The 25,762-nt window shown below is 63.7% G+C and overlaps 4 protein-coding genes across 5 annotated transcripts in view; 3 read left to right on the top strand and 1 right to left on the bottom strand.

Moving 5' to 3' along the window:
- Positions 1–81: 81 nt before the first annotated feature.
- Positions 82–6,427, top strand: CHLRE_07g319500v5 (uncharacterized protein). Its single transcript, XM_001700969.2, has 11 exons — positions 82–733; positions 942–1,014; positions 1,352–1,439; positions 1,792–1,835; positions 2,205–2,247; positions 2,553–2,711; positions 3,180–3,251; positions 3,481–3,501; positions 3,830–4,027; positions 4,286–5,431; positions 5,675–6,427. The coding sequence occupies exons 1-11, from the start codon at positions 316–318 to the stop codon at positions 5,741–5,743; spliced, it is 2,331 nt and encodes a 776-aa protein (XP_001701021.2). The 5' UTR covers positions 82–315; the 3' UTR covers positions 5,744–6,427.
- A 54-nt stretch (positions 6,428–6,481) lies between these two features.
- On the top strand, positions 6,482–12,203 carry CHLRE_07g319452v5 (uncharacterized protein). Its single transcript, XM_043063952.1, has 8 exons — positions 6,482–7,071; positions 7,272–7,407; positions 7,570–7,721; positions 7,920–9,811; positions 9,971–10,111; positions 10,371–10,556; positions 10,858–10,947; positions 11,305–12,203. The coding sequence occupies exons 1-8, from the start codon at positions 6,739–6,741 to the stop codon at positions 11,408–11,410; spliced, it is 3,036 nt and encodes a 1,011-aa protein (XP_042922520.1). The 5' UTR covers positions 6,482–6,738; the 3' UTR covers positions 11,411–12,203.
- A 6-nt stretch (positions 12,204–12,209) lies between these two features.
- Positions 12,210–16,911, bottom strand: CHLRE_07g319400v5 (uncharacterized protein). The gene is made up of 10 exons (XM_043063951.1): positions 16,593–16,911; positions 15,689–15,823; positions 15,056–15,214; positions 14,726–14,797; positions 14,441–14,509; positions 14,144–14,215; positions 13,729–13,844; positions 13,109–13,415; positions 12,811–12,951; positions 12,210–12,466 (listed from the first exon to the last, which is right to left on the bottom strand). The coding sequence occupies exons 1-10, from the start codon at positions 16,656–16,658 to the stop codon at positions 12,371–12,373; spliced, it is 1,233 nt and encodes a 410-aa protein (XP_042922519.1). The 5' UTR covers positions 16,659–16,911; the 3' UTR covers positions 12,210–12,370.
- A 660-nt stretch (positions 16,912–17,571) lies between these two features.
- The window catches only part of CHLRE_07g319350v5 (uncharacterized protein), a 12,956-nt gene continuing 4,765 nt past the window's right edge, over positions 17,572–25,762 (top strand). The window contains exons 1-18 of one of the 2 annotated variants that reach the window (XM_043063949.1): positions 17,572–17,966; positions 18,350–18,411; positions 18,649–18,762; positions 19,129–19,195; positions 19,404–19,510; positions 19,741–19,930; positions 20,169–20,216; positions 20,406–20,412; positions 20,625–20,890; positions 21,289–21,439; positions 21,595–22,148; positions 22,356–22,479; positions 22,795–22,935; positions 23,210–23,528; positions 23,840–23,875; positions 24,047–24,172; positions 24,374–24,449; positions 24,697–24,710. In XM_043063949.1, coding sequence (XP_042922518.1) covers positions 17,822–17,966; positions 18,350–18,411; positions 18,649–18,762; positions 19,129–19,195; positions 19,404–19,510; positions 19,741–19,930; positions 20,169–20,216; positions 20,406–20,412; positions 20,625–20,890; positions 21,289–21,439; positions 21,595–22,148; positions 22,356–22,479; positions 22,795–22,935; positions 23,210–23,528; positions 23,840–23,875; positions 24,047–24,172; positions 24,374–24,449; positions 24,697–24,710 — 2,547 coding nt within the window. In that variant the 5' untranslated portion in view covers positions 17,572–17,821. The remainder of the gene's footprint in view (positions 17,967–18,349; positions 18,412–18,648; positions 18,763–19,128; positions 19,196–19,403; positions 19,511–19,740; positions 19,931–20,168; positions 20,217–20,405; positions 20,413–20,624; positions 20,891–21,288; positions 21,440–21,594; positions 22,149–22,355; positions 22,480–22,794; positions 22,936–23,209; positions 23,529–23,839; positions 23,876–24,046; positions 24,173–24,373; positions 24,450–24,696; positions 24,711–25,762) is intronic. The other variant, XM_043063950.1, reaches the window with a different exon arrangement.

Genomic DNA, 25,762 nt, shown 5'->3' with positions numbered 1-25,762 from the left:
CTGTCAAGCAAAATTAATGCGAGCGTGGCATGAGTCCATGCAATGTGGAATTTTTTGCACAGAGTTGCAGCCAACCAGTGTATGTACTTTAGTTTTGCTTAACTTAGCGCCTCAAATACATCAAAGCGCGCCCGCTCCGGCGCTCCCGAACAGCTTCGGCTTCATAGCTTCCTGTCATTCCGGTTTTGACGCTAGTTTGCAGTTATAATACAGTATGTTCAGCAATATCAGCATCTCACAGCGTAGCATCTAGTCAATTGGAGTCGAAAGCACTCCACATTCCGGTTGCTGCGCTCATGTGCACTGTCGTGACCGATGAGCGCCGGTCGTGAGGGCCTACGACACCTCTCAGCAAGCTTGCTGAAGCAGCTCGTCGCCGCCGAACGGGTCGCGATAGCGACGCCGTCCATGCTGCCGGGTGCCCTGCCTCTTCCCGCCCACGCCGTGCCACGCGCCCGCACGCGCGCTTTACTTACCACCCAGCGGCTCTTCGCGGCGATGCCGCAGACACAGCAGCATGCTGCGACCGCCTCGGTCGCTGCAACGGAGCAGCTGAAGCCGGCGGATAGCGGTGCGGGCGCAACGAGCCAGACGGAGTCAACACCCATACAGCAGGGCTTCAGCATTCCCACACTCGCCACCGCGGCCGGCGCTCCCGCCACCGGGTTCAAGAAGACCTTCTACAAGCGAAAGCTGCCCTCACCCCCTGCAATTGAGTTCTCCTGCCCCGAAGGCAAGCGGGGATCGGGACGGGCACGCTTAGATGGCTGGCAGACAGCCCGCTGCAAACGTGGCGCAGCTGCGGCACCGACAGGCTGACACCAACCCAAGCCCGATTCCCTGTCCGTGCCGAAGCAACACCACCATGACATTGTTCACCACTATGCAACGCAAATCCGGGTTACAACAATCAATTGTGTGTGTGGTTGTGTCCAACACAGGCCGGCAGCTGTTCCAAGAGGCGCTCCTGGACGGCACCATGACCGGCTTCTTCAAACTGATGGAGCAATTCAAGTGAGGACTGTCCTGTGGGGTAGACAGGACAGCCTGGGCCCTGGGGACCTAGGGGTTCAGGCGCGGCAGGGAGGGGCGGCTAGGTCAGTGCCCGCTATTTGGCAGCGCCCAGCACAACGCCGCGGCTATGTCGAATTCCTCCAGCAGCGCCGCCTCCACTGGCACACACCTGCTTACAGTTACAGTTACGCTGTCGCATGAATCATGGGGGTTACCGGCACCCGCCAGGCCCTGCCCGACCCACATCGCCGACTCCACCACCCGCCGCACCCAGCACACAGCACCCAGGCCCGCGTGTTGCCTTGCTTCCCTCTTGTGCCGGCTGCCACACACGCAGCACGCAGGACGAGCCGGCCTTCTGCGGTCTGGCGTCCCTGGCCATGACGCTCAACGCGCTGTCCATTGACCCGCGCCGGACCTGGAAGGTGCGTGCGGGGGGGAGTTCCATGCATGATTCATGGGAAGAGGGGGTTAGCCGTTTGTGTGGAGCGGAGTGGTTTATTCACAATAGGGGGCTGGGCAGGGGTAAGGGGTAGGGGGGAGGCAAATTGCTGAATGGTGCAGTGAGGGCAGGGGGGGTAAGCATGGAGCGGAGCAGACCGCAGCGGCGGAGGCGGTAGAGCATGGGAGAGACGGGAGGGAGGCAAAGAGGGGGAAGAGGAGAGAAGGGGAGGGGCGGGAAGGGGCAGAGGGCACTGAAGCTTTGCGCTTTGCGTGTGTTGAGCTCGTGTTCACCTCCCGACTCTCGCCCTCCTCCTGTCCTCCTCCTTCGCACAGGGCTCCTGGCGCTGGTTCCACGAGGCCATGTTGGACTGCTGCAGGTGTGGATGTGTGTGTGTGTGTGTGTGTGTGTGTGTGTGGGGGGGTAATGTGCCCGAGCCCCATGGAGTAGGTCCCCATACGGTAGTCAAGGCAGCGTGGTGGGGAGGGACAGTCGATGCGGGTGTGGGTGTCGACATTTGAGGGGGAGGGAAGCTGTGCCCGACCCCGAAGAGCGGGTCCCGGGGGAGAGGCATGTGTGTTTCGGTAGCGGCAGTGCTGTGACGACGACGGAGGGAGTGCCGATGGCACACAGGAGGAGGTGACTGACGGATGTATGCCGGCTGGGTTCAGCACTTGAGCCTCAGCGGCGGGCCTGCTGATGTCTGCATCGCAATCACAAACACTGCCATTGCTGCTATTGCCGCCAGGCCGCTGGACGCTGTGAAGGAGGAGGGCATCACCCTGTACCAGGTGCGTGTGCATTTGTGAGCGTGAGCAAGCCTCAGCGATTTGTGTCTGCGTGCATGCGCCGTACGTGCTTGTGCATACCGGTACGTGCGTGCATGATGTTGACATCGCTGACCACCTCCCACCCGCCTCCCTCCGCCTCCCGCCCACCTCACACTCACCCCCCACCCACCTCAAACCAATGCCCCCTCGCTCGTTTCGCTTCCATCCCGTGATCTTCCCCCCTCTCTGTTTGATTTCTCATGGAATGGTGGACACACGCACACACGCACACACGCACACACACACTCTTACGCGCCCCCCTGCAGGCCTCCTGCCTGGCCCGCTGCAACGGCGCGCGGGTGGAGCTGGTGCCGTACGGCTCGGCCGGGCTGAGCCTGGAGCGCTTCCGTCGCGAGGTGGAGGCGGTGTGCGGCAGCGGCGAGGAACACATCGTGGTGTCCTACAGCCGCAAGGCATTCCTGCAGGTGGGGGCGTGTGGGCGTGTGGGTGGTCGGGGGGTGTGGGGTGGGCGTGTCGGCGCGTGGGTGTCTGGGTGTGAGGGTGGGCGTGGGCGTGTGTGGGGGGGAGGGGCATGGGTTTGTTTGCACCGGTTGCATGAGAATTTGGGGGGCGGATGAGGAAGGGGGGGCGTGGATATGGAGGCATATGTTGAGTCCCGGGAAGGAACCGGGGCGGGACAAGTGGGACTGGGATTGCTCCAAGCCCATCGCACGCTAGCGCAACTGGAGAATATTAGAGGGGTTCGGGCTGTGATCCCGACCACCTGTGCCGTCCAAAACACACGGCACGCACACGCCCTCCACTGCGCTTCTCCCCTCCCCCAAATGTGCCTGGCTATGACTTCGCTTCTTCTTAACTAGTCATGAATGTAACCCCCAATACCCCCGCCCCCCCTGTACCATCTTTGCACTCCCCCCCCCCCGAATTCGCAGACGGGCGACGGGCACTTCAGCCCCATAGGCGGCTACCACCGCGGCCGCGACCTGGTGCTTGTGCTGGACGTGGTGCGTGGGGGCGGAGGACGGGGGGGGGGGTTGCAAGGATGTTTGGAAAAGCGGTACAGTATGGGGGGTTGTAGATACCAGCGGAAATTAAACCGAAACCTCACGTGTCCTCCACGCCCCTCCGCGCCCTCCCCCTCTGCCTGTGCTCCACTCGTATAGCTTGGTTTGCTTTGGTTTGGGCTGGTATTTACAACCCGTCTTCCCCGCTGCCACTGCGCCGCCGCCGCAGGCTCGCTTCAAGTACCCACCGGTGAGGCATCAGCCGCGGCGACGTCCGGCGGCCGCACACCTGCGTCGCCTTGCCCTGCCCGAACCGGCCTCCTGAACTTCGGGCCGCAGCCATGCCTGTCACACGTGCCCGCGGCCTCACCGCAATCCTTCTGGCTCAGTTCGGGCTGCGGCGCTGAAACTCGCTCGAAGCCCCCAACCCTGCCGTGCCTTGATGCCTGTACCTCCCCTCGTTTCGAGTTCCGCGCCCGCCCCCCCCCCAGTGCTCATGACACTCATGGAGGAAACAACCCCACACCCCATCGCGCCATCCTCCACATGAACGCCTGCCCCCAACCCCGCCCTCGCAGCACTGGGTGCCGCTGCCCATGCTGTACCACGGCATGTCGTACGTGGACAAGGTGACGGGCCGCCCGCGCGGCTACATGCGGCTGGCCTCCAACCCGCTGCTGGACAGCGTGCTGCTGACCTGCGACGTGCGCAGCGCGCCGGAGGACTGGCGGCCGGCGGAGGCGTTCGTGCGCTCCGGTGCGGCCGCCCTGGTGCAGGTGCGCGTGTGTGGGAAGGGGCGCAGTAGGATCGAATGCAAAGTGCGCTATAGGCTGGAATAGGGGGAAGGGGGCAGAGGCGGCGGGTAGGGGAACGCGTTGCCAGGTTCTACTCCGAGGAAAAGCAGACGGGGAGGGGAAGGTGACCGCCACGCGCATTGGCTTCGGCGGTTGTGTGCATGCGTACCTGCACCTGCACGTGAATCTGCACCTGCATCTGCGCCTGCAACGTGAACCTCGCCCTGTGTGGTGGTGCAGGATCTGGCGGCGGCTGGCGGCTTGAGCGCGGAGGCGGTTGTTCGCGCCGTGGTGGACGCCGCGCCCCTAGCGGCACTGGACACATTCCTGGTGGTCCGGTCCGGGGCGCCCATGGCGGCGGCGCCACCAGACCAGACCGGCGCCACCGCCGCCTCCGGCCACGTCTGCCCCGGGCCGCCGCCGCCTTCGGCGCCGGCGGCGGGTGCAGGGGCGGGTGCGTTGGATGCGGCTGCGGGTCCGTTGGGGGCTGTGTGTGACACGCCAGAGGCAATGGTGGCGGCAGTGCGGCGGGCGTCAGAGATGGGCAACGCGGCGGCAACGGACTTGGCGGCGGCGACGGCCGCCGCCTCCGCGGCCTCCGCCGCTGGGCCCCCTGCTTCTTCCGCCGCCGGCAGCGCCCCTGCCGTAGCCGCATCGACAAGTCCCAAAGCGAAGAAGGGCTGTGGCACTGGCAAGACGCCCTGCGGCTCTGGCAGCTGCGGCACCTCCGCCGTGAGCACGGACGGCGGCGGCGGCGCTGCAGCCGCCGCCGCCGCCGCCGCCAGCTGTAGCAGCACCACGATGATGGCGGCTGCTACTGCCATCTTCACGGCGCACGACCGCTGCATCCCGATGGCGCAGCGGCAGCAGCTGCTGGACGAGCTGAAGGGCATGCCATTGTACGGCATAGTGTCAGCGCACCTGACGGTGCGCCGCGCCGCAGCTACGAATGCCGACGGCGCAGCTGGCGCCGGCGCCGACGGCAGGTCGGGCGTGTCAGCGGCGGAGGCGGAGGCGGATCGACGTGTGTTGCTGCACGGCGAGTACCTCACCGAGAAGTTGGTGATGGCGCTGCTGCTGCAGCGGCCAGAGGCCTGGCCCTCCGCGCCGCCGCCGCCGCCGTCGCCCGCGGCGGCGGCGCAAGCCGCCGCTGCCGCCGCCGCTGCGGCCGCCGCCGCGTCGGGCGCAGCGGCGCCCGGATCGCCCACGGCAGCCGGCCCGGCGGCGGTGCCGGCGACGGCGCCTGGCGGCGGGGCGTGGGGCTGGGCGGACCCGGCTGCGGGGCAGCAGTGGAGTGGTCTGGTGGGACTGGGCAACTACAATGTGGTGGAGGCGGAGGCGGCCTACCTGCGGGAGCAGTTGGCGCACATCGACGAGGTGCTGCAGGTGAGCGGCCGGGAGAGGGTTTGTAGGTGCCAGCCCAAATAAAACCGAACCCATTGTATGAGAGCGAGGAGAGTGTGGGGGTGGGTGGGGGAGGGGCATGTGGGTTTTGGTGATCTTTCCTCGCCGTAGTGCTGCTGCACACACGTCCATGGGACACATGCCACTGCCGTGCGTAATCGGACCTGGTTGTCTTGTCATCACCTGCTTCTGCTACTGCTGCTGCTGCTGCTGCTACTGCTGCAGGGCGGCGACGTGACGCGCACGTGTGGCGAGCACGTGCACCGCCTGGACTGCGCCGCACACGGCCACTGAGGCCCTGACGGGCACGGCGCCGTCCGTCACACTGGGACGGCGCCAGCCGTGCTATTGATAAGAGTGACAGGGCTGCTGCGGCACCTGACTTTATGACACCATGAAATGTGTGGGAGTAAGTCGGCAATACCGTAAGGTCGACTGAGACAATCTGGAGGACTGAGACGCAGACCGTGGACGCAGCCTGTGTTTCTGGGGGGGGGGGGGGAGTCTGGTGTGGCTGTCAGCCCACCAGGTGAGTGACAGCGGCGGTGATCAACACTCCTGATCAAGGGCGGCAAAGAGGTGATTTGCGGTAATAATTGCAACTATAGGCCACAGGTGGGGCACAGAACTGGTTTGTGTGTTTCCTTTCGATGAGGCGACGGTTCGTGGGAGTTCGTTACCAGTTCGTGGATTCAGCAAACGGCAGGTGGTTCAATCATTTTAATGCATATGGTGTTAGTATGACGAGCAGCAACTGCGGCACTGGGCAGCGGTACGAGTAGGCCTCGTTTGCACGTCGGCTGTCAAAGTGTCAGCTCCGCGAGCAGGCCTTGAACGCATGCACCCATATGTGCAAATGATGCACATGTAATGCAGCTACAAAATTATACAGCGATATTAGCTAGGGTGAGGTAGCCAGGGCGCCCTCGCGATGGTTACCCCACTACTGATGGCGGGCCTCCATCGCTTGCGCGCAAGAACCCAGTTGAACAAAAACCGTGTAGTCATTTTATTTCTTGAGTGGCGCCTGTTACGGCACGCCCCAACCACAGTCCCTGCGATTCGCGCGTCAAAGGCCTGTACCAGCTGTGCGGAGAGTAGCTTCAAGGCAGCACGGCCACGGGTGCTGTGAGTTACGCACGATCACTTTGAACTCAATAGGCGCTAGAAGAACACATATTGCGAGCTGAGGCGCGCTTGCACCTTAGCATGCAACCACTAGCGTAGGCCTGCCAAAGCGAACGAGGCCGGCGAGGAACGCCGGCGTGGTCTATCTGCACAGCATAACCATGGCCACGCGACTTCCGTTAATTCTGCTAGTCATTGCGGCACTTCACGCCGCGTCGGCCGTCCATGTACCCGACACCTACGCGCGCTGGGCGCTTGAGCGAAACGAGGACAAGCAGCATCGCCGTCTGAAGTCGGAGCTGGTCCCAGATGGCATTCCAAGCATGGAGAGCGTTAAAGGTACAGACCTTCCTATTCAGGGGATGCCGAGTCGCACCACACGCCGGCTGCTGCAGAGCTCGGGGTCCAGCTTCACCGCGCCCCCAGACTTGTCGGTGCTTACGGGGGGACTGGACTGCATTGCGGATCCCAAGGCAAACGCGCTTTACCCGGTGGTGAGTGTTTCGCACGGCCCACGGCCCTTCGGCTCTTGGCGCCGACGACGACAGGCACCCAAATGTATACAGTACTGTTTACAGACCTGGGCATGGAGGGGCGACCAGAGGGCGCGACGAGGCCCCAGAACACTGCCAAGCCCACCAAGCCTATTCACCAACAACCCTGACCTACCCCTGTTTGGCTTCGTTCGCTGCAGGCCGTGGCGCCGCCGGGCGGCAGTCGTGTCGGCAATGTGCTGTGTGTGGAGGTGAACCGGGACGTGGGCGCCTGCAGCGCTGCTGGGTCAGCCTGCTGCACGGCCATGCGTGTGGGCGGCATCCAGATACCCAGCCGTGAGTGCGAGGCACACAGTGTGGGCTGGGGAGGAGCGGTGTTGGGAGTTTAGGACCTGGGAGCACGCTGGGGGCCGGGCGAGATAGAAACCATGCAGTCCCCCCATTGCCCCGCCCTCCAACACACACAGCTCTGCGCGTCTCCCTCCCTCGCTCGCGCAGGCTCTCGCTGCTCCGCCGCGGTGCAGTCGGTGGAGGTGGATGGCGCGGCCTGGAGCAGCTGGGGCTGGGAGGCGGGCAGCGCCAGCCTGCGCATCACGGGGCTCAACAAGGTCACCGGCGGCACCAAGACCGTGTGCATCACACTGGGGCAGGTGAGAGACGCACAGCAGGGCAGCAATAGCGGTGGCGGTGGTGTTGAGAGGGACGGGAAGGGCGGGGAGGGGGGTGGGGTCCAAGACGGACGGCGTGATTTGAAATTGGTTTGCATGGGGGTGGAGCGGACGCCTCGGTCCCCGTCAGCCCTGCTGCTCACGCCGCCCCAACCCCGCCACCCAACCTCTCACCACCAGGACTCGGCGTGCAGTCGGCCCCGGCGCTTCTGCCGCGACAACGGCGACGGCAGCGGCAGCACCTGCATGATGCTGGTGTACAACGCCGGGGCAGGCCCCTCCAAGGCCGCCGCCCCCAACTGCTGCCCCCTCTACGACGTCGACCTACGAGCCGCGGCCGTCACCGACGGCGTGACCAGCAGCCCCCCGCCGCCCAGCCCCACCCCGCCCAGTCCGCCGCCGCCGCCCAGCCCTGAGCCGCCCAGCCCCCCACCACCGCCCAGCCCACAGCCGCCCAGTCCAGAGCCCCCCAGTCCGCAGCCCCCCAGCCCCCTTCCGCCGTCGCCGGCTCCACCCGCCCCTCCCAGCCCTGTTCCACCCAGCCCTGTTCCACCCAGCCCAGCCCCTCCCTACCCACCATCGCCGGCACCGCCGTACCCGCCCTCGCCACGGCCGCCGGTCCCCCCTTCACCACGGCCTCCAAGCCCACGTCCGCCTTCCCCCAAGCCTCCCTCGCCCGCGCCTCCTTCCCCCGCTCCTCCCTCACCCGCTCCTCCCTCGCCCGCGCCCCCTTCCCCTGCGCCTCCCTCGCCCGCCCCTCCCTCCCCTGCGCCTCCCTCCCCTGCGCCTCCTTCGCCCGCGCCTCCCTCACCCGTCCCTCCCTCGCCCGCCCCTCCCTCGCCCACTCCTCCCTCGCCCGCACCTCCTTCGCCCACTCCTCCCTCCCCCACTCCTCCCTCGCCCGCACTCCCTTCGCCTTCACCCCTGCCGCCGCCACTCCCGCTGCCACTAGCTGTCCCGGCGACAGTGCCGTACCCGCCGCCGTACTACACATCAGTCACGTCACCGCCACCGGTGTACGGCGTTTATTCCGCACAGCCGCCTATGTACGGCGTTTACTCCGCACAGCCGCCGGTGTACGGCGTTTATTCCCCACCGCCGCCGTACACGGCCAGTGTCTACCCACCACACTACCCTGCATCTCCTCCTGCCGCTGCCGTGCTGCCCAAGCCTTCGCCCCGGCCCTCGCCGTTCCCGCTCTCGCCACCTCCAGGCAGCCCCCCTCCCTCTCCACCCCCGCCTTCGCCGCCGCCCCCCTCACCAGCGCCTTCCCCGTCGCCAGTGCAAGCACCGCCATCGCCATCGCCCTCCCTGCGACCGTCTCCCCGTCCCACGGCCTTCCCTCTGTCCTCTCCCGCCAGCCCCCTGCCTTCGGCCTCGCCACCTCCTTCACCGGCGCCGCCCGTGCCACCTCCGCCTCCCTCGCCACAGCCCCCCAGTCCACCGCCGCCGCCCACTCCTCCTTCTCCTGTTCCTTCACCTCCTCCCTCGCCGCCACCGCCCTCGCCTCCTCCTCCTTCACCCCCGCCCCCTCCTCCCTCACCGCCCCCTCCCGACCCGCCTCCGCCCTCGCCATCGCCCCCTCCTCCCGACTTACCTCCTCCCTCGCCCCCTCCTCCCTCACCGCCCCCTCCTGACCCACCTCCGCCCTCGCCATCGCCCCCTCCTCCCGACTCTCCGCCTCCCTCGCCCCCTCCGCCCTCACCACCCCCTCCCGACCCACCTCCCCCCTCGCCGCCTCCGCCCTCGCCTCCTCCTCCAGACCCCCCACCACCCTCGCCACCACCTCCTGACCTACCGCCTCCCACCACAACCAAGGACCGCAGCCCCCGGCCTCCTATCCACCCACCTCAACCGCCACGCCCGCCGCGGCCTCCTGCCCGGCCCGCTGACGAGGCTGCGCCCCCGGATGGCATGCCGCCACCAGACTCCGCGCCGCCAGGGGACTTCGCGCAGCCCCCGCCGCCGCCGCCACCCCCTCCTGCCAACTTTGCAGTGGTGCCATCACGGCTGGCGACGTCGTTTGGTGGAACCTACACGACGTTACTCGTCAATGGCAAGAGCACTTGCAGGTAAGCAGCTTGGTAAGGAGAAACGAGTGCACGTGAGGATGCCAGTCACTCTCAACCCTGCTCCTCTGCCCGGACGAGAAAAATGGATACGGGACCCTTCCCATGCCGTGTGTTTTACACATACACACAATTTCTGCCGCCTCCCGGCCGCGGCTGCAGGTACCAGGTCACTCTGTCCGCCCGCCTGCTGTTGGGCGGCGGGCGGCCGGCGGGCGGCCGCATCACAGGTCTGGCGCTGCGGCTGGCGGCGGGCGCCAATACCGAGCTGCGCTTCCCCAGCGCCAAGGCCATCTACCGCTCGTAAGTCATCACACAGTGCAGGCCCTCTTTGTGGTTGTCTATACAACCACACGCAATCCTCCATATTTCTCTCTCGCACACACGCGCGCTCTCACACAGACAAACACACACTCAACAGCGCCGCCCCACATCTTCCATGTTGGGTTTTCCACTCCCACCCCGTCCACATCCTCTCCCACATCCACAGCAACGCACAAAATTACATGCACTCCACTCTTCGCACTCCACATCACATCCTGCTGCACCATGCGCTGCACAGGCTGACGGTGTGGATGGGGGCCGCCGCCAAGAGGCCCGCTGATATGACCCGGGCCTTCGACAACAACATGGTCACCAACACCCGCAGCCTGGTGCACCTGGCGCGCCCGTTCACGCTGGAGGCCGGCGCATTCAAGACCGGCGCGAGCAGCTGGTTCTGGATCGCCTTCTCCAGCGGCGGATACACGTGCGTGCGCCCGTGCGTGATCACATGTTTGTTTGTGTGTTTGGCTTGGCGTCGCTGGTGCATAGAGGTTGGGCGCGAAATGGGAGGACGCTGTACCTTATGGGCCGCTGGGGTTCGTGGGCTTTGGGGAGTGAACACTTGGTAGCTTTCGCGCATACAGCTGTGTCCTTCACAACCTCATGCTGCTGTGCTCTTCACAGCCTCATGCGCTGTCGTGTATTAAATTTGCGGTGCATTCACGCCCTCAGCCGCCGCCGCCGCGTACGTACCGCACTAACCGCAATCCACATGTGGCATGCAGGTACACGGGCGGTGACCTGGTGGTTGAGATCGTGCTGTCAGACGTCGTGGGCGGCGCGCCCAAGCCCGTGCCCTTCGACGCCTACCCCAGGTGCGGCGTGCGACGTGCGCACCTCGATCTGGGTCGCCTGCGGATGTTGTTGTGCCATCACGAGGACGAAGGAAGTGTACTCCTCTGCGAACTTACGAGAATTACGTACCAAGCCGCACAGGCACAGTGTCTAGCTTCGCCTGGATTGCACGCGTACTGCACAAAGCCGGTGAACGAGCATGTAGGCGCCATCACACGACACACGCTACCACACACACACACACACACACACACACACACACACACACACACACACACACACACACACACACACACACACACACACACACACACACACCAGTCGAGCGACCCGCTGACCCGTACAACCCACGCTCCCGCCCCCGCCCCCGCCCGCAGCGGTCCGGACGCTGCCGCCGCCTACGCGCCCAACTACAAAGCCACCAGCGCCACGGGTCCAGCCAACCGTGACGTACTGGCCATGCTGCTGCCGTACACCAACTAACTAACTGGCAGCGCCAGCAGCAGTTCGCGCGCCGCCACTGGCCAGCACTGCTTGGTGGCGGTGGCTCGCCGTCACCCACAGACGCACACACGCACCTCCTTCCCACGTGCTCCCGTGAACACGTAGATGCCAATGGCTCGACTGCTTTATGCGCCTGTCGTGATTGACATTGACGGACTGGGGCGACGTCCCAGTTTGGCGAGCACCCCTTCACCAAGCTTATTAACCTAGCGCGCACGGTTTGCAATTTGTGACTCTGCACACGTATGTAGCGATAGCCCGCCGTGCGCGGGACTGCTTGCGCCTCACGGCCTGTAGCTCTAGAAGTATTGTTTTCATAGTATGGCGCCTGACTTTTGCGGCGGCGCGCTCTGGCCAGCCCTTGATTGCATGCGTTGGCAGTTTTGATTGCTCATCAGTTGCCTGTCTTAGATGCGGGAGGGTTGCAGGTGTGGGGCCAGTGTGCCGCTTCCCGCAGGCGGCTAACACGTTAGGGCTGTAATAGCACGGTGCGCGAAGCGGTGATTCATCTGGAGTTAGCTCTCTTAGTTGGCCCTGCATGGGGCTATCTATTCTTTAATAGGCTGGACTTCTTGTGCTGGGTTATGTCTATCTTGACCCAATGCTCTTTATCCCCTGTGTGGATACATAATACGTACTGGCGGCGTATAGCTGTATGGCTGGGAAACTAGCAGGTTCCATCACTCATGTATAAAGTGACTGGAGCTTTAAGCAGTAAGCAGAGGAGTTTTACAAGTAACAAACTTGCCCACCATTGTAACACGTTCTGATGGGAAGTCCAGAGCTTATCCCTTACTCCTTGTCAGCCTAGACACCACCCCCTTCGCAGCATCTCAGCACTTCAACCCCACCCTCCAGATCCAAACCCAGTCACATCCTCTACAGCCATGTCGCCATCGGATCACTCGGCCGCTCCTCCCGCCACCACCCCTCCCATTACTACTCCCGCGGCGGCGCCTGCACCTGCATACGGCTCACGGCCGCCCCACGGGCCTGCACCAACGGCCCCAGCTGATCCAGCTTGTCGTACATACCCTGTATCGTACACACCCATACATATCGGGTTTCTCAGAAGAGCGTGGCGTGGCGGGTCGGGGTGATTGGAGCAAGTTGGGTTGGGGTCGGGTCGGGGACTGGGCAGGGCAGGTCGTAAGTCGAGTGGTGCATCAGCAGGCACACGTCAGGGTGGGCCTCCCAAACCCAGCGGGGCGAAGTACACCCGGACAAAGCAGGACCAAAGCCACAATGGGGCATCAGCAGCCTGCGCGGGATCTATCCCCGTATGACACACCGCAGGTTTAAGACGACAGGCCATCCCAGCCTCAGCCCCGCTGGCCCCGCACACCGCCCCACAGCCGCCCCATCGCGCGTCCTCTCACCAGCAGTCCGCCCGTGTGCACGAACAGCACTGTGCGCCCCCGCCAGGCGCCCGGGTCGGCCCGCACCTCCCGCAGCAGCGCGTGTACGGCCTTGCCGCTGTACACTGGATCCAACACCACACCCGTGGCGGCGGCGACAGCCTGCAGCGGGGGGCCGTCGGGGCCGCGGGTCGGGGCAGGTGCCGGAGAGGCGGCGACTCGGGGTGACTTCACTTGGCATGCACACATGAACGTTTTCCTTGTGCTCTTTAACATGAGTGCTTGCATCCCCCAAACATTGCCCACCCTCCGCCCGCACCTGCACTGTGGCCAGCTCCTCCTCAGTGCTTATGGCGTAGCCTGCCCCGCGCGCCTGCACCGCACGCAGCAGCGACTGCACCGCCAGCGCCTCATCCGGCTGCTGCTGTTGCAGCAGCAGCAGCTGCCCACCGGCTGCGCCGCCCTCCGCCGATCCTTGTTGCGGCTGGGTGCGGGTTTGCGCTCCTCCCCCGGGCGAGCCAGCAGGCACCTCCAGTCCCAGGCCTTGAAAGAGGCCGTTGATGTAGTCATAGAAGTAGGAGGGCGTGTCGCACACGCCGTAGGCGTGCACGCGTGCGCCCAGGCCGCTGCGGCAGGGGAGGACGCGGAGAGGGCGGAGAGGGCAGATGGAGGGGGCAGAGGACAGAGAGGAGCAGGTGTGGAAAGGGCTGGATGGGACAGCGGCTCAGGGGCGGAAAATCATGCGGTCTTTGCTGAACGCTAGCTACTTGCCTCCAGTCCAATCGCGAGCCAGCTTGCTCATGACCCACGTCTACGTCCTTTCCTATATCGAGTGCACAACGCCGCGCTGGCAGTGCAACTTGGCTATTACATGCTTTAGTCCGCATTCCCTAACCGCGCTCCCTCTTCCCCTGAAGACCCCGCTGCCCCCGGCCCCACCTGAGATGCGACCCCAGCGCCAGTCCAGCCGTGGTCCCGCCGCTGCCGCACGCCATTGCGATGTCCGTGATGGTCTCACCCATCTCGCGAGACTGATGAATGATCTCATCGATTGCCTGCGCGAGGCCGGAATATATTACCATATGGTGTTAATGGGTTACGGATGCGCTTTATGACGGTTGACATTGATGTGATCATTGCGTATGAACTACGTGCAGCGTGCGCAGGGTACGCGTGCGCAGTCGAACTAGCTAGCACTTGTCATCACGTCGGGACAGTTCCGGCACACGACTCAGTTACTGTACACGCTTCCGTTGCGCCCAATTGCAAACCCCCTCTCCCTCTCCGCGCTCGGGGGCGTGTCCTCTGGTTTGCCCCCAGAGCGCTCCCCCACCCTTCCACCCGCCCGCCGTACCTGCAGGTACCCCCACGTGCCCAGTGCACTGGAACCGCCCACAGGAATGACGTACGGGTTCTTGCCGGCCGCCTGTGAGGCGTGTAGAGCACACAGTTTGGGCACGTTTCCAGGGTTATACACATGGGCGTCCCGCAACGGTCCCGCAACGGTCCGTTGCCTTACCTACATAGCCGGCCCCCGCCCCGTATCCCTGAATGCGAGCGGAACACTACGACACGCAACCGCATGGCTGCCTCCCCTCCTGCCCACCCACTGACTCCAGCCCCAGCCCTCGCCCGCGTCAGCTCTAGCTACCTGCAGCTCCAGTGCCAGCTGCTCTAGCAGTGCCGTACTGCCCACAGCGCCGTACTCCTCCTTGGTTACCTGCGTGTGAGACGGACAGGGAAGGAAACGTGACCGGTCGGCTGGGCTGTGCGCCACACAGTGACATGGAGCCGCAGCCGCACAGGGGCCCCGGCAAACGATTCCCAGAACACGAGTGTGCACCCCCCCTCCCCCCCCCTCCTCCTCCTCCTCCTCCTCCTCCTCCTCCTCCTCCTGTTGTCAACTCCCTTTCAGCTCCCACATCCACCCCCTCACCATGTGCAGCTGCGCGCCCGCCAGCCTCTCCACCAGCAGGTTCCCCACCAGCCCGGGGTCACTGTCCACGTCCTGTGTGCACGCATGCAACATGCAACATGCGTGTGTGTGTTGACAGCGCGCCACGAAATGGCGGCTCACTAGCAGGAGGCCACGCAGCCTATGCCGGCACATTCCCGCGTGCCGAGGCCCAAGACCAAGGCCCTGTCCACACACGACCATCCACGTACAAACCCAACCCCAACCCCGCTCATGGGTTGAACGCCTCCGACCCTTTGGGCTTCGCAAACAAGATATGAATGCCGGCATCGCTCAATCCCTAGTCCCCACCTGTCTGCTGGTGCGCAGTATGAGGTGGCAGTCCAGTCCCAGGTAGCGTGCGGCCACGGCGGTGGCGCGGGCGTGGTTGGACTGGATGCCGCCGATGGTGACGACGCAGTCGTGGCCGCCCGCCGCCGCGGCCGCCAGCAGGAACTCCAGCTTGCGCACCTGGCAGCAGGAGGAGCAGGAGGAATAGGGGGAAGAGGGGGAAGAGGAGGGGAGGAGAAGGGGAGCGGCGGCGGAGGGGACATGGAGGGGACCGGTGGAAAGGGGGAGTATGGAAGGCGACAAGACCCGACCCAGCTCGGCACACGTGCGCGGTTGCATTGTCTTCCAAGGCTCAATGGCGTTTCAAGCAGCAAGGGCCGCGAAGGCAATGCTAGGGGTCAACGGGCCCACATGTGGACATGGGGACGGTGGGGTCAGGGCTCATGCACACGGCGCGATCAGAACGGGTGAGAGAGCCCACCGATTGGCCCCGGCTCCGGACCTCTTCCCCCGTGCCAATAGACCGCATTCGCGAGCGCACTCGTGATGCACCCACACATGCATCCCCTATGCTTTTCTGCACGCGCGCGCCGCCGCCACACCGCGCCAGCCCCCCACACCTCTCCCCGACCTCCTGGGGCCCCACCCGCCCACCTTGTTGCCGCTGAGTTGCATGCCGCTGAGGTCGTCTCGCTTCACCAGCACCCTCACGCCCTCCGGAAGCCCAGGCAGCCGCCACTCGTGGATGGGTGTGGGCAACATGCCCAGACGGAAGCGGCGGCTGGGTGCCTGTGGAGTGTGGGGATGTGAGGTGCGCGTGGGTGCGGGCTTGGGCCGTGATTGGGTCGTGCATGTGCAAGTCCTTTGGCGGAGGTTGACGTGTCGCATGGGGCTGCTTAGGGGTGCCAGTTGTGTGCGGCGTGTGGTAGAGGCGATGAAGGGCTGTGGCTTTGGGCGTGTGTGGCAGGGCATGCCTGGAAGGCAGCAATTGCTGGCAGCGCCGGTTGCAACGGGTTAGGGGGTTCGCTGACGTGCTGGCGCCAATAGACAACGTCATGTACAAGTAAGGTTGTGTGCATGCAACATGGGAGACAGGTGAGGGGCAAAAGGAGTGGCGCTGTGGGCTGGCGACAGGCGTGTGTGCGTGCAATCTCCGGATAGCGCAGAAGGGAACCCATGCCCTTCAGCCTAAACTGGCCTAAAGACCGCTGGTCCGCGTCTCAGGAGCACACGCTCGGCACTGACAAGGGTGCCTATGTGTTTAGATACTCATCAGCTGCTGCAACCCGCGTTTTGCGAGGACTTCAGCTGCGTCGGCAGCGGTTTGCACGTGTGCACGTGTGCCTGGTTGACACGGTATGTGGAGATGCGGGGGTTAATAGTGCTGTCTCTGACTCTGACTCTGACTGGGTGATCTCTGACCCTGACTCTGTTTCAGGTTCAGGGTCAGGTTTAGAGTTACAGGGTACACGTGCAGCCGTCGGCAGGAAGGCAGGGCTCGGGCGTTGCGCTGCCCCAACCGCGTGTCCGCACATCGCGTTTCAACGCCCGCACGCACCAGAGGTATGCCGCTCGCCCAGTCAGGTGGCGTGTAATCTTCCAAGCTCAGGAAGTTATGGCCCATGCTTGAAGAGACCGGATTCAAAGCAGCCCGCGACTGTCGTGCGCCCATCGATGCCCCGAGCTTGTTTCTGAGTCGCTGATGGCCTGGGCAAAGTCGCATTGGATCTTCGATACTAATTACTATATGCAAACGGTCCTTCTGGGTAGCGAGGTTAGTCTTGAGCCAACATTTTGCCGGCAGGGCGGGTGTCAGGTCGGGAGGCCGAACAATCCTGCATTTGGCGAACAGTCCACTTCTGTTATTTGCACTTAACGTTTTTTTTGTGTACATGTGTGTCCAAAGGAGCTTGCAGTAAGGGGATGCCAGGACTATTTTTTGGAGCCAGCGGGGGGGGGGGCAGGAAAAGGGAGGCAGGGGAGGCAGGGGAGGGGAGATGTCCGCGGCCCCAGCCTCGCCCCACCCGCCTGCCTCGACCCAACATAACAAAGCCAGTTTGCAGTCTACGAGCCCATTTGCCAGCTGTGCTTAGGACTGTAAGGAGCAGATGGCGCAAACGCCAATGGCTTTGCACCGACGCAGCCCCCGGCTTCGAGACGCCTTGATAGAAGAGACCGGCTTCAAAGCGGCCCGGGACTGCCGTCTGCCGCACGCGGAATTGCAAAGCCATAACTGTGTGCATGTGTCGTCGCCGCCAGTGCCTAGGCCCACCACAGCGCCGAGCTTTGAGACGCCTAGTGCCCGACGTGCTTCGACACGCGACCGTGCCCTGGAATGCCACGGAGGTCCCCTGGGGGTCCCTTTTCCAAGGGTTTCGCGGGATTTCAGGTGCTATATATATTGCTGGAGCCAAGCATGTCTTCGCACAGTAAGGGCCCTTACTCTTCGGGCGTCATCGGAGATGATGCCCGCCTCACCCCCGGGGTTCTGTAGTTCCTACTAGTTACTAGTTACCTGAAATGTGCTGAAGTTAAATGAGCATGACCTATAACCTTGCTTTCTCTGCTTTAGATTGTCAAAAGGAACTGCTGTGACGCAAACTCCTCGCAGTTCCTTTAAAACTTTGCACTCATTATTATATTTTGATGCAATACTAGAATTCCACGCTATCGTGGCATAGCATAGCATGCGCGGCCAGGCTTTCTGCAGGGACCGGAGTCTCGCTTCCTGAGAACACGCAATGTGCCTGTCAATGTCGGTTAGCTAGATATTGAAACAGCTGGAATATGCGGTTGAAAGGAGCCAGCGCCGGGCTGCTGGGATGGACTTTATGGCTCTGCTGCGCGTTGGTCCGCGGCCAGCAAGCAGCCCGAGGAACAGTGGACTGCAAAAACGGCCAGGATATTGTGCGGGCACTTCAGGACCCCGAAGGTGAGACCAGGTTAATGCTAGCCATTATGCAGCGTTTTCGCACCGGCAGGCCGACTCAATGAACGGAAAACTTTTTAAGCAGCTTACAGCCAACATCTAAGCTTGCATGCGCACATGCGCAGTCACACTTGAGCGCCTCGCAAACGGGTTCCCACGGCGGCAGCTGTAAGCACCCACCCACGCGCGGCCCCACCGAGAGTCCCACCCTTGCTGCGGAATATTTGCTTGAAAGAGCCCGCATTTGTTACACGGCTGCGCGGCGAGCATGATAAGCAGAGGCACCAGCACGGGCGCCTTACCGCAGGGTCTCTAATAGCTGAGTTGCACACGGCACCGCGCAACCCACCATACATCCCCGCCCTGCCCCGTAATTCCAACTGCAGTCCACACAGCCTACCTTATGTACAACATGGTGCTGTCGGAGTCAGACTGGGCCGGCGTGTCGGTGAGTGAGGTGCCGGCCCTGTCACACGCTACTGTTACGGTTACACGGCGCCCCCCAGGCTCGCCGTCTGTGTACGGCGGGCAGCTCATGAGTTATGACACCCCCGAATGTATGGGTTGCCAATCGAACACCCTGGATGAGCACGCGCCGGACCCTGTCGCTCGCCCAAAGCGGCTTGCTTCGACCTCCCGCATCCCCTCCCGACCTCCCAACCTGACCCATATCCCTTCGACACAGACGCCGTACACGCTAACACGCAACTTCACGGTCGCCAAGCACCCGACCCTGCTGGACATGCCCATCCTGGACTTGAGCTTCGCAACTGGGCATGTCCAACTGATGCAAGCAGTGGTGAGTCAGGATCAGGGGCTGGCGGCACAGCCGGTGCCGCGAGTTTTGGGCGACAAGTCGTGGCCTACAAGCGACGTGGGGTGGCGGGGAGATTCGTGGAAAGAAGCTTCTTGCTGGGGCCTGGAACCTCGGGGCCGGCGGCGCATCGAGTTCAACATCTGGGGGGCTGCTAGGCCGCTGGTTGGCGGCGAGGCGTGTTGGGGTGCCGTGTGACTCCCGGACGAATCAGCCGCAGTGGCGCACTGTCAGTGCCACAGTCATACGCACGTGCACATATGGAAGTGTTTTGGAACCCGTCGTTGGCCAACATGATTTTGACCGTGATCCCTTCTCATCTAGCGAACCAACACGCTCAAATGCAAACAGGTGCTTTCGTTTGTGGACCTGGTGCTCACGCGCTTCCGAGGAGACACCACAGTCGCGCAGGCGCCAGGTGGGTTGCTTGTGTGCGGTCATTCTCCGCCTGCGCGTGTGTGCATGTGCTCCTAATTGCGGAAAGCTGGTCGGCATGGTGGCGGTGGTGCTGCTCCTTTACCTCGTTTGGATCCTAGCGCGGGCGGCATGCCGTACCTGCCTTGCCTGTCTACAAGTGACCGCCAATGCCACACGCATGACACCCGACAAATGCCACCATGCGACAGGCTTTGACCTGCTGACGACGTCTCAGCCAGGGCTGGTGCCGCCGCCGGTCCTGTCCATCGTGTCGGGCGGGCTGGTCATGCGCGCCTGCATGCCTGTGGCGTTTGCGGTGGGTGTCGTAGAGCCATGGGTTGCTGCAATGGCGGCAGGTGGCGTGCCGTTTTACAGTGATGTTGATGCACACCCTGCCGACCACATGCCTGCATGGGTGCTGTTCATAACCCGCGGGCGCTGCAGCTGGTTCTGCTACTGTAAACTTCCACGCCTTGCAACCCTATGACCTAGGCAACCAGGTATCCAGCCAGGCCGCCATCCACTTCCCAACCCCTCGTCACACAGGCCATGGCTACCGTCACGATGCCGCGACCGCCGCAGTACGGCGGCAACCACTCCGTCGACTGGCGGCTGCCGCAGCCCGCGTGCGTGAACGACTCGGTGCAGGCGCCGGCACCGCCGCTGGCGCGGTGCTGGCCGGCGCGGGGCATGTACAGGGACCTCAAGACCTACGGCGCCAACATTGACGCGTCGGGTGGGTGGGCGAGTGGGGGTGGATGGATGGCGGGTGGGTCAACGTGGTGGTAACGAGCACTTGCGCAGGGTTGTGGAGCACCGCGACGCACACCGGCGCCGTGAAGACTTGATGATGGGATGAATGGGCTAGGGCGGGGCCGTGAGGCGGGAGCACGAGTCGATTGTGTCGCGTGTGTGGCATGCCGCTTGGTGGCTTGATGCAATGAGTGCCGTTTTTGACCCTGTGACACGTGCAGGCAAGGCAGTACCGTCGAATTATCTGGCCTTGCTGAGCAACGTAGCACGTGAGTGCCCGCCAGTGGCAGATATAGTATTGTTGCATGTATGATGATACAGATGCATGGGATGTGGGCTGGCTGCGAACCCCAGCAGCATATTCTTGCCGCCGTTGCCTCGCTGACGCTCATGTCTGCCCTATTACCTGCGCACTGCGCGACGCTGACATTCTGGTGCTGCCGCCATCGACTCGTCAGTGCTGTGGTGAGTCGCCTGCCTGCATGCGACGTGCCGGGGGGGTACAACGCCGCCGCTGGTTCCGCCCTCCCGCAGTGTGCAGGTTGCAGTCTCCAGCGAGTGTGTGTCTCTCTCAAATCCATTAGACGTCATGCATGCTGCCCGTCATGCATCTAGCTTACGGGCGAGACCAAGCCTAACCAGTATATTTTGCCCCTGCTGCTGTCTGCAAATCGCAGCGAGATGCTGATGACCGACGAGTGCGCCCAGCAGCTGGGGCCGCTCGGCTGCTGGCTGTTCATGTTCGGCCGGGCCTCGACGCCTTCGCCGCCGCCCTCCGCCTCGCACCCAGCCGGCATTGGCTCGGCAGTGGATGGCACGGGCATTGACCCGACCAAGCAGCCCAGCGCCAGTCCAGCCGACTCCAGCTCGGGGGGCGACGGCACCGACGGCAGTGGGCCTAGCAGCGACACGGTCGCAGCCATCGTGGGCGGCGTGGTGGGAGGTGAGGCGCTGGCGGCTGGGGCTGGAGGGGGGTTTGTAAAGATTGGTACAGAGAAGTGAAAAGAACTTGCTCAGTGCGGATGCACAGCGAGAGTAGCGGGTACTATGCCGTTGACACCAGCATGTAGGACCGCCGGGGATGCTTCCTTGCCCGTTTGCTGAATTTTACTGGATTGAAAGGCCCTAGTTCCTTTTAAGACTCAAGCTCCCGAATAAGAAGCTGAGTGCATGCGTAAGACAGCCTGCACGGCGGTGGAGCAGGCAACGAAGACGTACTGTGGATGTCGGGGTGGGGGCCACCACGTACCAGCATATCGCGCGCGCAACCTGTGCTGGGAGGAAGAGGGAAGGGGCCGTGGCAACGCGCGTGCTTCTGTTGTGGCCCCTGTCCGCGTGCAGGCGTGGTGCTGCTTGCGATCATTGTGGTGGCGGTGATGGTGCACAACACGCGGCGGAGACCGACGGCGGCGGAGCCGGTGGCAGCGGGCGCCAACGGCGGCGCTGGCGGCAGCGAGCATAAGGCCAAAGGAGGCAAATCTTTGTCAGGCCGGTAAGTAAACGGCCCAGGAAGTCTTGACGTGGGTCGGCGCCGCTTGCGGAACAAGGCGCGTGAAGCACTAGCTCCACGCCGTCGACCCACCCACCCCGCGCCCTCGCGTTGAGTCAGAATCTTACACTCTTCATGAATCCCTCGGGCGTACACAGGCCTAGCCGCAGCATCGACGGCAAGCCATTTTCGGCGACGCCGCAGCTCTCGATGTCGGCGGCCGCCGCGGTGGCGGTTGGCAAGCTGCTAGGCGGCGGCAGCGGCGTGGGCAAAGGCGGTGGCAGCGGCCCGCCGGACAGCGCTCTGGATGCCGCGCTGACGTCGGCGTGCGGCGAGGACCCCAGCACCGCCGGCTCATCCGCAGGCGAGGTGGTCCTGCACGTGGACGGCGCCGGCGGGGCCGGAGGCATGGCGGTTGCGGTGGGTGCCGTGGCTACTCTGGTAGACCCCATGGATGGCGGGGGCTCGGATCAGGCGGTGCTGGGACGCACGGCGGCGCCACTGGTGTCAGCGGGCACCTCGGCAGGCACGCATGCGGGCGCGGGGGCGGGCGTGCACTCGTCGATCTCGGCGGGCGCAGCGGCGCGCGCGCCGGCGTCGGTGGCGGCAGCTGCTGGCGGGGACGGAGGCGCGGCGGTCGCGGCGGGCGCAGTTGCGGCGCAGTCGTCATCGGACCTGCTGTGGGGCATCCGACCCAAGTCGGACGCGATAGGTGCGTGCGAGTATGTGCATACGTGTGTGCCGTGCAGGATTGCATGCGGGGGACTGACAAACCACCTCCTCACACTGCCTGTGCCAGCAAGCCAACGGACCAAACTCCTCTTGCCCTGTCAACCGCGGCTGCCTCTCTTGCTGCCGCAATAGCGGCTGACGCTGGCGCTATTAGTGAAGTCACGCTGGTGCGTTTATGGTGCTGCAGACGAAGCCGCCGCGCCTCTTGTGGTGGTGACGCCCTTCACGCCGCCGCGGGCGGACTTCCAAGAGCTCGACGACACTCAGGCGGCGCAGGAGCTGCGGCTGGTGCCCGTGACGCTGGGCAAGGGGTGAGTTGAGAGGCGGAGCGGGCAGAGTGGGCGGACCCGCGGCGACCCGTGTCGGCATCGGGGCGTACGGGTGTGTCCCGCTGGTGCACCAGCTGCGTCCGCAACTACAATCGATGATGCATAGAGGGTGAAGGGGCGTGGCACAGCAAGACAGGGGCGGGCTGGCGGGTGGCGGGTGTGTCACATAGGGACACGCTGACGACGCTGGCTGGCGATGCCCTGCGCTCCTCCCATCCTACCTACTGCCCGGCGTACATTGCCATCCCCAACCATAACCGCCACCAACCGCCACCATCACGGCTACCCAACCGCCAGGACGTACGGCCGTGTGATGGCGGGCGAGTACCGCGGGCGGCGCGTGGCGGTGAAGCTGCTGACGGACCCGGAGGGCATGCCGCCCGACCAGTTGGAGCCGTTCCTGGAGACATTCGCGCGAGAGGCGGAGGTGCTGGGCAGGTGGGCTGGGAGGGGTGGCTGGCGGTGTGTGTATGTATCCATGTGTACGAGTGGAAATGGGCTTGACGGCTGGGACTGCGGGGCGAGGGTAAGTGCATGATAGACGGCGGAGCATTTGCAGCGGCAGCATGTGGGCCGGGTGCCAGGCTGCATCAACGTGCTGCCGCAGCCAGCGCCCTTCCGCGTGCACTACTCGATGCCTGCCTCTCGCTCCGCGCCTCTCACACGGTCGTGGTGTTTTCTCTTTAATGTCTCGTGCGTACTTTCAACACAGGTGCGAGCACGCCAACGTGGTCAAGCTGCTCGCCGCCAACCTGCGGCCGCCGCGCGTGTGCCTGGTGATGGAGCTGATGGAGACCAGTCTGGACCGGATGATGTACGGCAGTGGCGGCAGAGGCCAAAAGGCGGCGGAGGCCGCGGCAGCGGCACAGGCGGCGGCGGCGGCTCAGCAGCAGCAGCAGCAGCAGGCGGCGCCGCAAGGGCAAACGCCGCAGCCGCAGCCGCAGCCGCGGGTTCCCGGTGGGCAGCCGGGTGTGAACCTGCTGCCGCTGAGCACAATGCTGCAGATCAGCATCCAGGTGGCGCGAGGCTTGGTGAGTGCCAGGGCGGTAGTTGATCCTGAATTCAACTCCACCAAGAGCCAGAACCAGAGCGCGGAGGAGGTTTGGTGCAGGGGCCGAGGCGCTGGGTGATCGGTGATGGGTGACGACGGGGGCGTCTGGTTGCATGTTTGATCCGGTTGATCTTCTAACCACGCTGATAACCAGGCTCTACGGCATTCAAGGGATGACATTCTTGGGCTCGGCCATGTGGCCCCTCAAGCCTGTGCACCGTCGCGCCTGCTTGTCATCTCGATAGACTAATTACAGTGGTGCCCGTAAACCCCGCGCTTTGCACTTGACAGGAGTACCTGCACCCCACCATCGTGCACCGAGACCTGGTGAGCAAGTGGCACAACCCACCGTCCTGCGCGCCCACACTCGGCGCAGCTGTCCTCTTCGCCCAAGGCTCACCTGCCTGCCTGCCCGCCTGCCCATCGCCAGCCCCAGACCCATGTCTCTGCCTGACGCTCTTCCCCCGTCCCAACCCGCCCCGATCCCCGACACAACAGAAACCCGGCAACGTGTTGGTCAATGGCGCCGACACGCCCGAGCGCCTGGTGGCCAAGCTGACGGACTTTGGGCTGTCGCGGCTGCGGAACACGGTGCTGGTCACCAAAGACCCCGAGGCCGGCACGGTGAGTGAAGCATCTGTCGCTGCGTAGTCCACTTCGTTCCCCGCGTGTGCTCTTTTGTGCGGCTGCTGTAACGGCACAGGTGCATTGGTGTGTCGGAGCAGGTGTTTTTATTGCACGCCGTCATTGTGTTAAGTGCTGTTGATGCTGACTGCAACTCTGCAACCGCCCCCGAATGAATTTCCTTGACTGGCCTCATCGCAGCCGGCCTACACTGCGCCCGAGTGTTTTGACCCCACCAACTACGAGATCTCGCACCAGGCCGACATGTACTCGTTGGGTGAGTCATATATGGGCCCATGGCGCGTATGTGCTGTGTGAGGCATAACAGTGATGGGCAGGTGCAGATGCTGCTCGCTTGCATGCGTGTGTATGGGGGGGGGGTTGGTTGGTTGGTTGCTTGGTTGGGGGAACTGCGGGTTGCTTGAGTTCCACCACTGCTGATTTCTCGACCACCGAGAGCCACTGATCGCCCGGCTACTGTTATCCCTTGAGCTTCGTTTTCCTCTGCCTGTTGCCTGCCACAGGCGTCCTTATGTGGGTGAGTGAACAACGCTGCACAACGGTGCACAACGGTACCCGTGTTGTGGAAGGAACCTACGCCACTGCTCTTTGGGTGCATATTGGCCTGCGGAGCAAACTTGTGCTGGGAAGCAACTAGCAAGGACATCAGGGTTACATCTTTACAGCCCATTCGGTGAAACGCTTGGGTTCGATCAAATTGCGGCGGGGCAGCCATTTAAATCGGCTGCCTGCATTCTGCTCACTCGTGATAACAGGAAATGATTGTCGGCGAGCGGCCTTTCGACGGCCTCCAGGTAAGCACAACGGGCCTGACGTGCGCCCCCCCCCGTGTTTGTTGGCCGCGGGGCCCCCTTGATCCCTCGCCGCTGTGTCCGCTCACGAGTGCATCTGGGAGTTGCCTCGTGGGTTGGCGCGGTGGTGGGAGCTCATCCGAGCCCCGCCGCGCCCCCTAACCTTTCCTCCCCCGCCGTTGTTGGTTGTCGGGGCTTTGCGTGTGTGTCTGCGTGAGTGTGTGTGCGTGTGCTCCGGGCATCGTGTGGACCCCATTGCGTTTTTTTGGGCTGCCCTTGCTTTTATGCTTGTTCGCGTGGTCGTGCCGTTTTTTACGTTTTTACTTTGGCTCTCACTACTACTCGCATTGCACGTTTGCTTGTATGTCTGTGCCGCCTGTTTGCCGTTTGAGTCCGCCACGCCTTACTGCCGCTCGCCCATTTCCTGTGTGTGCTTCCCCCTGCGCGCGCGGCTCTGGCGTGGCTTGCATTGCTGAGCGATTAGGTGAGTTCGCGGGGTCCCGGTTTCGCGCCGCAGCAGCTAAGCTAGCCACCTAGACGCATGCACTCAGCTTCTTTACCAACGAGCCTTACTTATCACCACTACTACTCCAGACTACTTGCTTTCAATAGGAACTTAGTATTTTAGCGTTAGCCGCCACGGAAACACGGGGGAACCAGCAGCCTGCCGCTGGCGAAACAACGGTATGGAATGCGTCGCGTGTGCCCGCTGTACCTCTGGACGTCGGCACTTCACTTCATCTTTGATACACACCATCCCATGGATGGCTACCCCCCC

Source organism: Chlamydomonas reinhardtii, chromosome 7 (assembly GCF_000002595.2).
Source record: "Chlamydomonas reinhardtii strain CC-503 cw92 mt+ chromosome 7, whole genome shotgun sequence".
In the NCBI taxonomy this organism is placed as follows: Eukaryota; Viridiplantae; Chlorophyta; class Chlorophyceae; order Chlamydomonadales; family Chlamydomonadaceae; genus Chlamydomonas; species Chlamydomonas reinhardtii.
The sequence above is the reverse complement of the archived record's forward strand: the minus strand, read 5'-3'. Positions and strand labels throughout refer to the sequence as shown.

Excerpts from the sequence above, each read along its gene's own strand:
- CHLRE_07g319400v5 (XM_043063951.1), bottom strand. The coding sequence starts at position 16,658 with ATGGGCCATAACTTCCTGAGCTTGGAAGATTACACGCCACCTGACTGG. Across the intron at positions 14,216-14,440 it reads AGCTGGCACTGGAGCTGCAG|GCGGCCGGCAAGAACCCGTA; the intron begins GTAGCTAGAGCT and ends CACGCCTCACAG. Across the intron at positions 13,416-13,728 it reads GCGCTGGGGTCGCATCTCAG|CGGCCTGGGCGCACGCGTGC; the intron begins GTGGGGCCGGGG and ends CCCCTGCCGCAG.
- CHLRE_07g319452v5 (XM_043063952.1), top strand. The coding sequence starts at position 6,739 with ATGGCCACGCGACTTCCGTTAATTCTGCTAGTCATTGCGGCACTTCAC. Across the intron at positions 7,722-7,919 it reads TGTGCATCACACTGGGGCAG|GACTCGGCGTGCAGTCGGCC; the intron begins GTGAGAGACGCA and ends TCTCACCACCAG. Across the intron at positions 10,948-11,304 it reads CCCTTCGACGCCTACCCCAG|CGGTCCGGACGCTGCCGCCG; the intron begins GTGCGGCGTGCG and ends CCCCGCCCGCAG.
- CHLRE_07g319500v5 (XM_001700969.2), top strand. The coding sequence starts at position 316 with ATGAGCGCCGGTCGTGAGGGCCTACGACACCTCTCAGCAAGCTTGCTG. Across the intron at positions 1,440-1,791 it reads ACCCGCGCCGGACCTGGAAG|GGCTCCTGGCGCTGGTTCCA; the intron begins GTGCGTGCGGGG and ends TCCTTCGCACAG. Across the intron at positions 2,248-2,552 it reads AGGGCATCACCCTGTACCAG|GCCTCCTGCCTGGCCCGCTG; the intron begins GTGCGTGTGCAT and ends GCCCCCCTGCAG.